The sequence below is a fragment of the Chaetodon auriga genome, chromosome 8 (genome assembly GCF_051107435.1).
Source record: "Chaetodon auriga isolate fChaAug3 chromosome 8, fChaAug3.hap1, whole genome shotgun sequence".
NCBI classification, from domain to species: Eukaryota; Metazoa; Chordata; class Actinopteri; order Chaetodontiformes; family Chaetodontidae; genus Chaetodon; species Chaetodon auriga.
The window spans coordinates 10,769,179-10,786,102 of record NC_135081.1 but is presented as its reverse complement, the minus strand read 5'-3'; the positions used below and the strand labels follow the sequence as shown (position 1 = coordinate 10,786,102).

The 16,924-nt window shown below is 42.0% G+C and overlaps 1 protein-coding gene across 5 annotated transcripts in view; it reads right to left on the bottom strand.

The window, feature by feature from the left end:
• The window catches only part of LOC143324561 (CUB and sushi domain-containing protein 3-like), a 223,280-nt gene that overhangs the window by 34,609 nt on the left and 171,747 nt on the right, over positions 1 to 16,924 (bottom strand). For all 5 annotated transcript variants that reach the window (XM_076737169.1, XM_076737171.1, XM_076737170.1 and 2 more), the window contains 6 exons: positions 16,674 to 16,847; positions 14,391 to 14,564; positions 11,559 to 11,744; positions 10,244 to 10,417; positions 4,217 to 4,399; positions 517 to 693 (listed from right to left, as the gene is read on the bottom strand). In XM_076737169.1, coding sequence (XP_076593284.1) covers positions 517 to 693; positions 4,217 to 4,399; positions 10,244 to 10,417; positions 11,559 to 11,744; positions 14,391 to 14,564; positions 16,674 to 16,847 — 1,068 coding nt within the window. The remainder of the gene's footprint in view (positions 1 to 516; positions 694 to 4,216; positions 4,400 to 10,243; positions 10,418 to 11,558; positions 11,745 to 14,390; positions 14,565 to 16,673; positions 16,848 to 16,924) is intronic.

Below are 16,924 nucleotides of genomic sequence, written 5' to 3'. Positions count from 1 at the left end.
AGTGGCTGATTCTGTTTACTGTACTAACAGCACAACATTTATTGTGACTGACACGCCTGGCCATGTGTAATTGGTTAGCGGCGGCTCACTACCAGGAAAACACTAACTTCAATTTGGGTGCATCCATGACACGCAGGGGAGTGCCCAATCTTCCTCGTCCTATTTCCTTTATCTCTCTGTTCTATTTCTGAAAGCAACAATAACCAATTCTGTGCCTGCCAATGCTTGTGTAAGTGTAGCTTAGCTGGATGTGATCAACCAAGGAACAATGAATTGTACTCTGTTGCGTTTCTCTGTTCAAAGCACTGGTATAATTGGAACAGTGCCTGACCACATCCCACTGGTCAGACACTTATCATTTCATGATTTCCTTTGACAGTGAATAGACAATGCATTGCTCTTCCTTCATTTCATCATGTAGGAACTGTGCAGCGCAGTAGCCTTTTAAGCGTGTCCACAAGACCAGTAGACATGACTCCAATATCGCTTCATGTTTCTGCATATATGAAAACTCACTTGTGCAGTTTGGAGCCGTGCCAGACCATGTGCCATTTGCCAAACACTGGCGTGTGGGCGAGCCAGTGAGGAAATATCCCTCCATACAAGAATACACGATGGAGTGGGAGAAAGTTGTTCCATCAACACGGGAAATACGGCCATGAGCAGGCGTAGATGGGTTACTGCACTGTACCGCTGTAAGACAGGGGAGAAAAGAGAGGAGTGAAGGTCAGGGGTGTAGACTAGTAATGGATTTCGCATTCTCCATATCAGTGATTCACAATCTGAGGGTCGGGAGCCTCAAGATGACTTCTGAAGGTCTCAGTATGATTAAAGGGCTTTGAAAAATATATTCCTGCCAGATTGTGAAGAGCAATATTTGTTTATGAAATAATTGCTGTTTTGCTTTTGAGCTGTGAATATAGCTAGTTTTTCTTATTCTAATTAGCACTCAGGTGGAACAGTCTGCAAAGGGAAGATAGAAATCGTTGGCTTGTGTCAGAGTTCCCCATCATGCCACCGTGCCTCGCATCTGGGGCTGCAAGGACACATTGTTTTTCTGTTTTGAAGAAGCTGTGCACCAAACCAGCGAAGAAACACTAATCTATACAGCATCACAGCTTTATTAAGAGGGGCTAATGAGCAGAGCTGGTGCAGTGGTAGACAAATCCTCGCCACACTGTTGATGAGTCATCAGTAAATAAAGTGCACTTTGTGTATTGTCAAGTCCCATAATACATCCATGGCAATGACATTTAGTGCCGTCTAAAAAGAAGAGGAGGAATGTGGGAGTAATGTGAAAATTTACAGCTATGGTCTCAAGGTTCAGAACTTTTAGCTATTATGTTTTAAATTATGAACAGATGTAGAATAATTTTACTTTTATTCTATTTCCAAACTATTTGGAATTACTTTCTAGGTCATATGATGAAATATCACAGTTTAAAGCACAAGCTCAGACAGGAGGCTGGATTTCACGCAAAGTGTTACTTTACATGTGCAGTCCCTGGCAGGGAAAAAGAGACTTTCTGTAGTGGACTGAATGGTTGGGCTTACATGAAGGCGTCCTTTACAGCATTTCCAAAATATGCCAACATTCGTCCCTGATGAGGGGAAAGGACAGGGTGTGCTTCATGTATTTTTCTTCTGCTCTAAATCATGTCTAATTACGAAACCGGTTTGCTCTCTCAATCACCTAATTGCCTGGAAAATTTGAAATAGTGATTCTTGTAGGAGACAGACGTGTTGTAGGTGCGGCGGTGATTTCTCGATCACCACATGTGCATACACACAAACAGCACGTACACACAAGAGCTCATCGAGGTGCAAAGGCATCACACAGGCACATACCCACACACACGCCAGGTGCCAACAGGCTCACATTACTGTACTGTAAGTGGACACACGAGCATATGCACACGCACACCCTCGCCAAAAATAAAGAATGGTAGCCTCTTTGGCTTCCTCTCTTAATAATTCAAGAAAGACATGATGACAGAAACACAAAACAGACCTTGATAGTATTGTGAGATGGATATTAAGCTGAATATCCACACTGACTGTAAGAGGCTGTGGATAACGGATGGATGGGCTTTAACAGTAGACAGGGCTTTAGATCACAGACAGCAGCTCCAGTGAATTCCTGCCCCCTCCCTCTTAAGGTGGCTAAAACAATCTTTAAATCAGGGGTTCAGTGGTGAGATAGAGAGATAAAAAGGTAGTGGAAGAGAGATGTGGGGTAAAAGGAGAGGGGGAGGGTCAGGCTGAGCAATAGAGAGTGAGAGACAGAGGAGGGACAGATGGAGGACTGGACAGGGATGTAGAGACAGCCAGAGAATGAGATTAAGACAGAGAAATCAGGGGAGAAGCAGGAGAAAAACGCTGATGTCAGGGGAAATGAAGAATAGAGGGAAAGAGAAGAGAGACAGAAAGAGGAAAAGGGAGAAACAACAGAGGTGGGATGAAAGGCAGATGAACAGAGAGCAGTATAGAAGGTCTGTGCATTGGCCTATCATATTAAAAATTACACTGGCCCTGTGCCAAGCTAGCGGACAGTAGAGGAGAGCAGGAGCAGTCAAACATTTGCCTCAATATCCGGTTGACCCCTGGGGGTAATTTATGCAAGATGTAGAGCTGGCGTTCTGCGAACTAATATCTTCAAAATCCACAATGGTTCATTTATCACAATCCAAAAAGAACTTGGCTTTAGGTGTCTAGAATTAATGAATTTTTTGGTTGCAATCTGGAGGCTAGTCACAGCACCATGTGCTGGCAGAAAATATCAGACTGCAGCAGAGAGATACTTATCCATCTGCTGCAGTACTGTGTTTGTGAGCTTTTGCAATCATTTGTGTATGTGTGGATGCACACGAGCACCTATCTGTGCACCCAACGCACATTCATGCTTGTGTGCATCCCATGTGTTGCATACAATGTTTGTGTGTGCAAGGTGGGTCTGGGTATTGTTTGAAATTTTTTGGCATCATGGCTGATGTGAGTTTCAGGACTATACATTATTTGACAACTTATTTTGAGGAGTACACAAATTCAACAAAATTAGCAGATTCATCAGTGTTGTACTTTCACATAGTTTGAGTGACTTACAAGAGACAGATTTTGAAAAGCATCATCAAAATTGGAGAAGGGCCTGAGACATCCTGTCTTTAAAGGTTTAATATCTCAGAATTGGCCACCTGTTGACTAATAAATAGGGGCAGCATATTACCAGAGCAACCACTAAATGCTGGTAACTGTAGATGTTCTTAGTTAGTTTGATCAGTCAGCCATGAAGGTAGTGGTCCTATCAGCTGACTCAAGTCTACCCAGACAAGGAGCTCGGAACATCAGGGTAGTGTTGGTTTTTACAGGAGCTTTGGACTACCAGGTGGAGGAGGTAATGCTGGCAGGGAGTGGAATGTGCACCAGAACTGGAGGTGGGCAAGCAAGCAACAGAACCCTGCTCTGCAGTCTCCCAGCGAACATGGTCAGACTGGGACCAAGCAGCCTCTAAGACCAACAGAGGCCAGCTTGATGACAGGGAAAAATACAGAAGTGATTTACAGCAGCTCTGACCAGGACTCTGACTCCATACTATCGGGTTACCACCTCCTGAGGTACAAAGTGGTATTACGTTAAAGAACTGGCCAGGGCTAGCTAGTTAGCATGCTAACTTCGGTAGATATTTTTGCAACACAATATATTCTGTAGACCTCTTTGACATAACATAAAGTAAAATTGTTACATACTGCACCTTTAAGTCTCAAGTATAGGCTAAAACACTGGATCCTACTTTTCCCATATTTGCAACTCAGTCATGCTTTCCGTTTCCTACCTGGTAGATAAATGCCCATGTCTTTCAAACTACTTGAAACCAGTTTGTAACACAGGCTTTCTGATAAAAATGTCTACTTTCACAGCCACACTGTCACTTTGTCACACTTTAGAAAGCTCCCTCCAGAGGCGAAAAAGACGTTATACAACTGTGTTAACAGGCTGATTAGTGCTCTCTGTGACAAGTAAACTAAACCCGATGTGTAACATGATGTGGTGGAGTGCTACCCAAACACTTGTGCAACACAAGTACAGTCTAAAATGATTTCCAAAAGAGGGTTAAAATAGGGAATATCTGCTCAAAGAATAAGTAAATGATAGCTTTTGGTATTCCTCTCATAATGGTTCATACATAACATCGCAAAGACATTTTAAAGATTCCCCTTACGTTTGCAGAATGGCTGTCTGCCCGACCAGGTCCCATTGGGGAAGCAGATTCTCTCCGCCGAGCCGTACAGTGTATGTCCCACTGCACAGGTGAAGCGCACTTTGCTACGCACTTTAAAGTTTCCTGCCTCCCTGCTGGCATGGGCAGGTGTGCCAGGATCCCCACAGGTGTCCGTCGAGTCACCTGCAATGGAAGATAACCAGAAAAGGAGCCATGAAAACAAGAAAGTGAAGATGCCAACCACTTTTACTATGTGTGTTCACAGACGGGCCCTTTTAAGATCGTATGGCAATGAATTACAACACAGTGCTACTATCTGTCAAGCAGAGGGATGCCACAGAGAGGACTTGGACTCAAACTGTACATCTTTTGAATCTTCCAGGAAGCAGCTATAAAACACACAATGCACCAATGAGCAGCTGTCACCACGCCAACAACCTGGAGGACCAATACCTTTCACTGCTTTGACTCCAGGAGCTTTCTGTCCATAAAAACAGCGAGGCCAGCATTAAAAGGCAACCAGCTGTGGTTATGAGAAATGATGAATACAGTTTGACCTCTAAAGCCAAATGCATTTTCATTATCCAGAATTATCTCTTCTGTCTTTTGTTCAGTGGAGGAACATAGAGCACTTCCAGTGTCTTGCACCACCTGTCCCGTACATCTATGAATGAACTCAAATAAAGAGATGCTGTGTCTGTTGTTAATTCTCCTCTCATGGTCTCATTCGGGCTGTCTCCGGTGGATGAAAGAAAATGGGACATGTTCTCTATCCAAAGCACAGGAAATGAGGGAGAGGCAACTATGGCATGGAGTTCGGTAGGTGCCATGACAACCGATTATTTTATGTTGAGATGAACAGCAAGCAAAGTTGAGTGATGTGAGTCAGAATGGAGTCTAGGGGGCGGGGTGGTAGAGCAGAGGGAAAATCACATCACAGACATGACACCAGCCACCACTTCCACTTCTGCTGCTGCTTCCACAAAATGAAACCAGTGGTGGAAGCAGGGAAGCATTTTTTGGATCACACGTCAGAGCATCACAGAGAGAGATACAGGCAGACAGACGGACAAAGCGGAAATACTGACAGACATTGATAGATTTGTGAAGGATTTGTGCTTCATTGGCTTTGAGATCCTGTTCCTTGAGCTGTGCACACACCCCATGCATCATTCCTTTTGTGTTGGCTGCTGCTCTCTGTCCGCCGAGCAGCAAGCAGCTGCAGTAATACTGGCCTTGTTGACAAAGCCTTACTGCGCAAACACCAAGCTCATAACTTCTACACACATCCAACTGTTCACATATGCACAAACCAGATTTGTCAGGTCAGCGGCCCACAGCTGGAGATGACTCCCTTGTGTTTGGCTCTGGTTAGCAATGAGTGTGTGTGCATTTACTGCATATGTGTGTGTGTCTATAAGAGAGTGCCCTTGATGCATGTGAGTGTTTATGTGTCTCTCTGCAAGCCTGTGCATGTACTTACAGTACATACACTTGTCTTTGCAAGTGCACGTTAAGTATGCATACTCATTTGTTCCCTGTGTGTGTGCATGTTCCCTTGTGTGTGCATATATGGACATGTATGTCCCACAGCAGGTGTCACTACTTTGTTAGTCTCCTTCAGTTAGGTGAGGCGGCCTGGCTCGTTATGCACTGTGACAGCTATAATCTCACTAATTGGGATGGTGGTGGATTTGGTTTGAATCTGAGTTAATGTCCATTCACCAGGCTCCCTTTGTGAGGAAATAATAAGGCCTTCAACTCATCCATGCAACAGACGAGGACAAAAGGGGAATGGCTTGGCAAGCAGTTTCAAGTCCCTTCTTGCTAATTAACACAGGAGGACTGATGAGACGAAGGATAGATGCATGGATGGATGCATGGATGAGAACTGCTGCTGACACTGGGCTGGACTTCTGAGGAATTCATAGGCCAAATTATGTTGTTGCTATTGGTGATGAGCATGAATTCAAATGTGCCATTTTCATAATTTCTAGTCTATAGGCAATGCAGAAGCCTTTCTGCAAATAAAATCACTGCAGAAGTTCAGACTAAGTGATGGCACACAATACATGGAGCTTTCAAAATCATCTAAACCTGCACTAACGCTGTAAAGTTAGCTCCTTTATCTTGATAACGATGCAGTACTAAGTGCATCCCTTCATAAGCTTTGGCTAATGTGCCTGTGAAGACTAGGTGCGCTATGTACACTCTTACTACTAAAACTCTCCAGGCATTTTTTGCATCACAATTTTACTTCTTGTAAGCAGCAGCTGAGTTCCAGCTGTGCTGTGGTTCAGTTTTCTGCTACAGCTGGAACAGATGTTTACTGCCATGGGTCTGTATTCATCAAACCTTTCAGAGATGAACAGATGAACTACAAAGGTGTTAATCAGAATCACTGATGCAGTATAATCCTGTGTGGCAACGTGAGGACAATGCATTTACCCTCTAATTACCACCATCTAACCATAGCCAAAATCAATATTAGCTGAGTCCTGTAAGTCACAAAAATCCTTTCCTCTTAAATTCTGTACTGCCACCAGCAAGGTAGATCTTCATAACATCCCCAGATATTAAGACCATCTAATCCAACACCATATATTTCCTAGTAGCATCTATTATAGGAGGTGCTGTTTTATCACTACACAACAATCTAAAATTGCATTCTGCGATCCTGATTAGCCATAGCTAACCTCATCACATCCTTTTTCTTTACCTTGGTGAGTCACAGCATCGTTTATTATGGTAAAATCCTCTGGTCACTAAGCCGGGACTCCTGTTCTGCTGCACAATTCCCTCTGCAGGGGTTTACTCTCTAAACAGCAATTTCTCCTTGACAAGTTAAATACTTGGGAACAGATTCATGTTGGTTTTACTTATCTCACTTTCAAGTGATGAGTTGAAGCTGATTAGGTTTTGGACAAGTTAAATTAAATGCACTGAATCTAGTTTGGTATTAAATGTTTTCTCACTCAGATTAAAACACAGTTTATCAGCAGGATTTCTTCAGATAAACAGAAGAAGTGGAGCCAATGTCGGTGATACACAGCTCAGAGTGAGTGATGAAATATAACACAAAATTGCAAATAATCACTTTTCAAGAGACCCGTTTGTCACAGCAGCAGGGTGCTGATCAAATCATCCTGTAATAGATGCCAAATTGCTTTTAAAGACCAGGCGATAAAAGAAGAAAAATACCTTGCAATGCTAATTTTCTTTTGACCATCAGCATTAAAATTACATACTTTAATCGATTCTACGACCATAATTTCTGGCTGAAAACTGCTATTAGGCTCTACACAGTTAATTATGCAGGCAAAAAGAGAAATACAGTACCCTACCACACCTCCATGTTGCTCCCTTAATTGTCCAAAATTAAGAACCAAAAATTTGAGTGCAATTTTGACTGGGAGATAAATTCGAGCCTCTGCAATCATGTGCATCACCTTACTACCCTGGGAGTCCAACTACTGCCTCACTACTTTCCAACTGTCTGAGGAAATACAAAATACTGAAGTTGAGTAGAGCGTTCACACTCCCATTTCATGAAGAAGAAGAAAAAAACACTGTCATACAAGTCTGCTTACAAACATTACTTCTGGGTCAGTGAGTTGAACAAACCAAGTGAACATTCAGTAAAGAGAATCCACTTAAATGGTCAGGAATGCTTAAGTGTGATGGGAGGGAAGAGCACAGAGGGGATTAAGGGGCGAAGCCTGTAGTTCAGGAGATGTACACGATGACTCACGCTTTTTTTCAGGTTTTCAGAAAAAGTCTGCAACTAAATGTACTAAACACAAAAAGTTCTGTTAGTTTTTTTTGTTGTTGTTTGAGTGCATTTAGTCTGCAGGAAGCAACATTTGCTTCTACACACGCTTTGGCCGAGGCATGAAATCGTAACTCGCTATCACTGAATACATGAGGAATGATTGTTGAGGGTGTTGGTTTAGGTCATTTGGTATGGATCCACCGCCTGTGTACTGTTTCAAACATTCATCAGCCAAATGCAGATGCGTCAGATACACCACGAGCACACTGTTCTAAAAAAGTGAAATGCTGAAGCTGCTTTGAGGAGACGGGGGATGTGAGGATGATAATGGTCAGACATTTTGGCACGTACGCACCATTAAAAAATCCTGTAAGAGCTCCACAGGGCTCTAGTCTGAGGGCAGCAAATTGGCTCAGTTGGCTGATAACTATCCTGTGCTGTGTTTTCGCTGAACTTCACACAGGCTCTAATCAAATATCTAATTAATGCCAGGACTCCCAGGTACTACACCACTGTGGAGTGATGCTCACTATCTCGCCATATAGATTGTTTTGGCTTAATTTGCCCAGGTTTTAAATTTTATGTTACTGTGAATAGCTAAATGAGAAAAAGATGACCTGATTGCCAAACAGCAAAAAGTTAAAGATGACACATTTCTTTAATATTCTAAATGAGATTGCTTTTTTGTTTCCATCTTTTGCAGTCATCTAAGAGTCTTTCAGTTCTTGTTTGGGGGATTTTTGCCCATTCTTCCTGCAAAAGGCTTCTAGTTCTGTGAGAGTTGTGGTCCATCTTGCATGCACTGCTCTTTTGAGGTCCACCCACAGATTTTCAATCATGTTAAGGTCGGGTGACTGTGAAGGTAACTGAAAACCCTCTGCTTGCACCTCTGGAGGTAGACTCTTGTGGATTTTGCCTACGTTTTGCATCCTGTTGTACAAGCCTTCCTCTTTACATCTCCACTTTGTTTTTTTGTTTTTTTTTTTACAGACGGCGTGATGTTTGCTTCCAGTATTTGCTGGTATTTAATTGAATCCATTCTTCCCTCTAACACTGAAATGTTCCTCGTGCCACTGGCTGCAGCAAAAACCCAAAGCATGATCGATCCACCCCCGCACCTGACAGTTGGAAAGGTGTTCTTTTCATGAAATTCTGCACCCTTCTTTCTTCAAATATACCTTTATTCATTGTGGCCAAAAAGCTCCATTATTACTTCATCACACCACACGACTTGCTTCCAAAATGCATCAGGTTTGTTTAGATGTTCCTTTGCAAACATCTGCCACTGAATTTTGTGGTGAGGACACAGGAAAGGTTTTCTTCCAAAGGCTCTTCCATTAAGCTCATATTTGTGCAGGTGTTTGTGCGCAGTAAAACAACAAACTGTCACCTCAGAGTCTGCTAAATCTTCATGAAGGTCTTTTGCAGTCAAACGGCAGCTTTGGATTTGCCTTTCTAGCAATCAGTTCTCTCTGACTGTTTTCCTGGTCTTCCGGACTTCAGCTTGACCTCCACTGTTCCTGTTAACTAGCATTTCTTAATTACGTTTCAAACTGAGGAAACGTCGACCTGAAAACACTTTGCTATCTTCTTATCGCCTTCTTCTGCTTTGGAGGCATCAATTACTTTCATTTTCAGAGAGCTAGGCAGCTGTTGATTGTTGGGACAAGGTTTGAGGAGTCAGGATATTTAAAGCTTTGAAATTTGCATCACTTGGCCTTTCCTAACTATGACTGTGATCAATCCATAGCACTATTTTATTAAAACTCTTTTATTTCATGTCTTACTATCTCTGGTGAACTGAATTTTGTTTGTGGTGCTTACTGCATTGAGAAATTAAATTCAACAGCAACTTGTCTCTCCAGAATCTGTATCCTCATTAGCCTGTATAATCCACAGACACAGTTTACATTGGAAGAAATAATCCTTATTTAAACTGATGACAGTTTGTTTTGTGGAATATGCCAAGTACTGGGGACACCGTTTCTGGAAAAAAAGAAATTGCTGATGAATTTTTCGATCGCTATGTCATTTTTTAACACTGTGAACACCACAGAGGGAATTTCATTACACATTATTGGGCTGCTTTATGATTTGTATGTTTTGTAATTTGGGTAAACCGAAACTTTAAACACAATTCTTTCCATTCATTTAGAGGACCTCTGCATAGGAAGCACAGACTGAAAATGTATCCTCTGCTTTACAAATCAAATAACTGCATGTGTGCGTGACTATGTTTGTGTGTGTCTGTGTACCTGAGCAGTGGGGCAGTGGACCACTCCAGTGTCCGTTCAGTTGACAGGTGAGTGATGAGTCTCCTATGAGCTGGCGCTCTCCGGAGCAGGAATAGCGCACCGTGGAGCCAAAGGTAAACTTCTCTCCACTCATCACTCCGTGAGGAGGTGTACCTGGGTGGCCGCAGTCCACCTCTGCATGACAGAGAGTGAGGAGAGGAAATAAGGTTATCAATGGATCTGTGAACAAATGGAGATTGGTGATGCATGCCTTAACAAGCTTGGTAATTCCCTAACTTTTACTGGTGCTGGTGAAAAACTCCACTGTTTCCTACGGTTAACACAGCTGTGTTGAAAGATAAACCATTTGAATACATTACTGGGCTTTAATTGTCTTTGACATAATAATGCTTCGTAAAAAAGACAATTAGTTGTACCATTGTATACCGCAAACAATTAATGAAATGCTCACTAGATTGTTTCCAGTACTAAAATCTAATTTGGTACATCACTCTCTCTGCCACTTCATTATTCTTTTGACCTTAACATATGTTTGTGGGAGCTGTCATTTAAGCAGCTTAGTCTCATAATACAAAGGAAGTTTCTGTAATTTCATAAAGCTAATTTCTTAACAAAGAGTCAGTGATGCCTGGAGCTGTGAATAAACAATTGAGACAGACACTCCTGTGTATCTCTTTAATTACTATTCTGTTTGATAAAATAAATGCTGTGCGTCATCTCTCTACCATGAAATGAAGTGCTTTCCGAGCCGGTGTGCAAAATGTGGACGTCTGCTTTCACTAGAAATAGGTCATTACTGCCTCACACAAAAGTAGAGTGCATGATGAGCCAGGTGTTTGAGAGCAACACTGCAACCTCAGATAACCCCTGCAGTTCATAGATGGTTGTTGTTATAATCTGAGCACTTGGTTTTGAGGGAACATTAGCTATAGCCTGAACAACTGGTCCTATGACAGTTTCCCCATTTCTCAATTAGCCACAGCGCAACATAACCATAAGCTACTGGGGCATCAAACATTACACAGATGCTTTCAGTCACAGCATTTAGTAACTTGTACCGTTTAAACTCAAATGAGGACACTAACAAGGTTGTGGACCCTCAACTGAGAGTGAAACTTTTCCTTATTTCTTTACATGCATTAATTAACTTCTGCTCAAAATGCACTAATTACATAGAAAGAGGGTTGGGCTGATGTAGTGAGCAATGGACAGGAGACAGAAAGATGAACATCCTTAAAAACAATGTGAATAATAACACGACTGGTCAGTTGACTGCCAAGGTAATAAGAACGACTAAATAAAATAACCACCGTACCAATGCATTCTGGTAGAGGTTTGTCCCAGTGGCCCACCGGCTGGCAGGTGAGCACCGATGAGCCGAACAGGTAATATCCAGGGTTACAGTCGTAGAAGACCACGCTGCCGAATGTAAAGTTGCCATGCTCGATCTTACTCTCTCGGATGGAGTTGGCAGGGATCCCTGGATCTGTGCAGTTTACCACTGGATGAAAAAGAAAAAAAACAAATACGGTTATGCCATCATGAATTATTGCAAGTATTGAGAACCAGCTTCTTACGCTTTCCCAGTATTGTTGTTGCCCTCAGTGTCATCTTATAAAGTCTACTTATGGATTCACTATCTTATCTATATTCTCTTTATCATATCCATGCTGTGATACTGTAATGATGTTTAGTTAATAGTTCCACACACATCAATTTATTGTGCTGTCCAGTGATTATGTAAATGACTTACTGATGTGCACTACAGGATATACTTGAGCCAAACTGAATATTCACTTCTTGGCAGCGTTTCCAAACCTATGAATACTGTATTTACAATCACCTCTGTCCATAAGGTTGTTCTGGCCCTCCGTGTGCATATTGTACATCACACCACTGCACAGCAGGAGATGAAAAATAATCGAGTTACTGGACTGTAACGGTTTTCTCATAAGATTTTGATTATTTATGGGTGATGGGTTTCTATAATTGCCTTTGCCTGAATCATATCTACTGTAATCATGCATATTGTATGTGTCAAGTATCTAGACAAGCTGTATTCTGTCATAAACCATTTTTTAAGTCTCAACATGGCATGGAGTTAAAAAACAACACATAACAGTCATGTGGCCTCTGCCTAATAATTAACTCCACCCAGTATCATCGCTGGGGATCTGACTTTTCTTTCCTGGAAGCTGAGCAGTCTTTTTTCTTCAGTTGGAGCCTCATTTGCATAAACGCTATCTGTCAGCATGTTCACTTGCGAGTTAATAATAGAAATGTTGATATGACCTGATCAGCGGCTTTTTCTGTTTATTCTATAAACAGGGAGGCAAGTGAGTCCAAGCTATATTTAAGCATTGTCAATAATAACGCCTCACGCTTCCTGCAGAACCAAAGGCTCATCTATTGTTACAAATTCACAAGCATCCATTTTAGAAGCAGCAGAAGCCTCTGAAAACACGCTGCTGACAAGCTGGTTTTAACAGCTTAAAGCAGATGAGGGTGAAAATAAGTTCAGAGCAACATCAAGTTAAAATCAGGAGCACAAACATGTGAAAATGCTGATTTAATGTGAGAAGATTTCAATGGCAACAGACAGACATATTTTGACAAAGGGAGTCATGACAGTTTAATATGATTTTACTCTTTTGATCTTTTACCAGGTCTATCTCTATGGTGCTATTCACAGTAATGAAAACTGCATCTCTTCACATCTGACTGCCAACATGATTCATACCACGAGGAGAGATATTTTTAAATGGGCAAAATCTGGCAAATCTAGCCTGGCCCGATGAGATCCAGAGGTATAACACCAATTAAAACCACACTGGATAACAATCACATTCGTCAGTTTCATGTTACACTGACTGCTTCCTGATCTGCGACTGTAGAATTTTTAAGCCAGTTAAGATAATAACTAAACTACACATGCTCATCTACATTTACTGGATCTTCACACTCCAACAAATTTAAGGTTTAAAAAAAAGCATTTTCAAAGGCAAATATGAAGAAGCTCCTTCCTCACTCCAAGCTTTCATAACACTGCACAATACATCTGACGTCTGTATCTGATTTTACTTTGGGGACAATAATGTAAATGGTGGAAAATACTTCCAGGAGAAATATTGTCAAACTGTCAAAATTATTTGAGAAAGCAAGTAAACATTGCTGTGGTCCGGTCACACACTCTGGATTGCTGGTGGCTGTAAACACACCACTAATGAGCCTAACCTGAGCAAACTGAAATTGGACACAACTAAAACAGTCACCATCTGACACTCCCAGTGAGATGTCTTCCAGCAAATGCACTTGGAGCTTTCCTTCCTTCAAAAATAATCTCTTCCTGCAGCAAGCCTCTTGGTAAAAAAAACTGGCAGTAAAATTGTTGAAACAAATCCCCATTTACTCTCCCCTTTCCATACATTCTGCTGCAAGCTCATTATTGCTGTTTCCCCCACTTTTGCTCTGAGGCCATGGCCCCAGATATTGTTACCTAATGCTGTACGCAGAGAAGTAGAACAGATAGAGACTCTTCTCATTCAAATCAATAGATGCAACAACATTACCTCTATTCACTCTGCTGCTGTGCCCTTGCCTGTGCATGCTGGCAGTCACTGGCTGCTGATTTCTGAATGATCATGATACATCTGCTGGCTGCTGAATTCTTGTGGTCATCCTAGCTTCTGATTCCTGAACCATCACAAAGCACCTGCAAAAGCCATTTCATTCTCCTCCAACACTTTGGCTGGATCCTACTGCTGCTCGCTGGCAGCTACCTACTCCACTGATGGCTAGCCTGGTTCACAGGAGCAGAATCAGACAGAAGAGGCTTGTGTTACCAAACATTCAAACACCTTTAGCTGCAGTGATCCACTAAGAGGTATCCTCTTCAGAAATCATCGCTGCAGATGGTTAATGAGATGCATATGAATATGATGCATCTGCTGGTTCTAGATTCTTGCTTTTTATTCGTGTCTGTCTTTGCCTCCTGAGGCTATCTGAGCCTTAGCTAAACATGCTGGCAGAGACAAGCAGCTTTTTAGTTCAACTGTCAACACACATCTGCATCTCTCTGAAACTTCAAGTCAGCCCAGCTGCCAATCATTTATTTATTCTGCGGGGGAGCTCTGCAGCTGGACCCTACCTCTGCATGTTGGTGGCTGCTGACTCCACTGGCGGCTGGCCTGGCACTGAGCTGTGGAGGGTCCTTCCAGGGTGTAGCCTTTGTTGCAGGTGAAGCGCACCACATCATTGTAGTTGAAGCCATCACCTGTGGTGCGGCCATAGATAGGGCTACCAGGGTGGCCGCATGTGACAGCTGTAGTTGATAGGTGTTACCCGGGTAAGTGTCAGAAAGGGGAAAGTAGAGGGGAGGATGGAAGATAAAAGACAGCAAAGAAGGGTCAGAAAGAGAAGGTGAAGGAGGGGGGAGGATGCAGAGTGTGTGGAAAGAGAGAGACATAGAGAATTAAAGAGAGGAGAAAATTCAATAACAATGATCAATAGGTGACATACAGCGACACCTATCATAGGAATATCATTATCATATCATTAACTTCTGGGGACGAGGTGGGGGTGGGGTGAGAATCAAGACATGATCGATTGGAAAAGGGTAAACAGCACATTTTAGAGTATCAATGGCTAAACAGGAGATTGAGAATCACATAATGAGGATATGTGTCAACTATTGACTTCAGAGCTCTTCAAGTTAAAGGAGGAGTACGCTCGGGAAATTGCAGGAAGCTTTTTAAGAGCGATTTTTAAGAATGCTAAAAACATTTTTATTCATTGAATTATTTCAACAATGCTATCCAATCATCATGTTTTTGACAAGCAAACTACATCTTGTAGATACACATTTCCATATTCAAGGGCTCCTTAAAAATGTCTCAAATCAAAAAGCAGGGATGAAAAACACCAACTGTCTCCATCAGCTGTTTCGCATCTGAACAGTGGTGTCTATAATGAGAGGTTCTCAAATAACCATGTGGGTGTTCTTTATAAATGCACAATCAAATACAGACACACACACACATGCGCACACACACAAATATGCATAAACCTGTGGGTTCCCAACCTGACCACTTCAGCGTATTATTTGATGATATTAATCATTTCCAGGGCAAAAGAACACCATTTATCTTCATCAACATAAGAATGAACATAATATAAAGTCGCATGCAGCTTGAACTTTGCTATAGCTGCAGGGAATATGAAATGCTAAGGTCATTGCCTGTGATCTGTCAGCCTCATGGGAATGATATTTGACAATTCATTTTCTAAAGGAATGAAAGTCATTAAATCACGTAGTTTTTATCATTTTCAAAGTCTTCCTATCAAGCTGAGACTCCATACAGAGTTTTCGTTGGTGCTGGTCCACGTGTCCTGGACAATTTCCATGGACAAATGGGAGAAATATTATTTGATTATGGATCCTATTTTCCCATGTTTTTGTTTCCATGTGAACAACAAGTTTTGAAATTGGTCCATTGAAAGAGAGCAGCAGCCGGCTGCTGTGAAATGGGCTACAACGTAATCTCTCCTGGTATTTGCACACCGTCAATGTACAGCCACTAAAAGCGTTTGGTTTTGACACTGACAGGCTCAGAGTGTTATTCTAAGTGTCTGACAACATTACGGAAAGCAGCCGTACAGAGATAGACTTTTGTGTTAAGGTGTAAGATCCGTTTAACCTGAAACAGCCTCTATATATCACTTGCGCCAAAGGCACCAGAGTCCATTTGCAGAAACAGTAATTCTATCAGTGTGAAACACCTTTCATTCTAGCTCGACAGAAACAAAACTCATCTTCCCACTGTTCCAGCAATCACCACCACCCCTGGTTTGGTGGAAGTAAACTCTTAATTGATCGAGTTAGATGTGAGGATATAGCATGCAGAGCCAGAATATTTGACATCTCACTTGGGAATTAACTTCACTGGACGTCATGACCGGAGAGATTTAAATATGTCGGACTCAAACTAATTACCGCATAACTGAAACTCTGATTCCATGTTCTGTTCGTGTTCAGAGGCTGCGGGTGTGAGCCTTCTTTAATAACCAAGCAATGTTAGATACAGTAATAAAATCAATGATCACACAGAGTTCAAAGAAAAGCTCTCACTCAGTTGGAGATTTTGGATGTATCCTTTGGGAGATTATGGACTTTATGGTCTTTCTACAGTGCTGCTCTGAGATATGTGCATCCCACTGTATTGTTAAATGTGTTTATCAAAAAACAGGATGCTTTAAGTTAATTACATTTTCTAAATATATTTCAATACCTTCTAAATGTTTTTTTTTTTTTTTTTTTAAATAGTTTTTCCCGTTACTATATTTCTCAGGAAACAGGAAATTGTATTCCCGGGATTACCGTGTCCCAGGATTAAACCCAAGGCTGGCAGAGAGTTGGTGTTAAAGTACTTACGGATACAAACTGGGAGCTGTCCGGACCAGCTGTGGTCCTGCTGGCAGATCCGTACTGAGGAGCCAATGAGCCTGAATCCCGGGTTGCACTGGTAAACCACTGTGTCTCTGTAGCCAAAGTTTTCCCCGATCACCTGGCCATTTACGATCTGCTCCGGAACACCACAGTGACCGGCTGCAGGACGGTGGGAGAAAAACGCCACACATACAGCACTGTGAACATGTTGCTTTTGCTTGACGTCAATCTCTCTT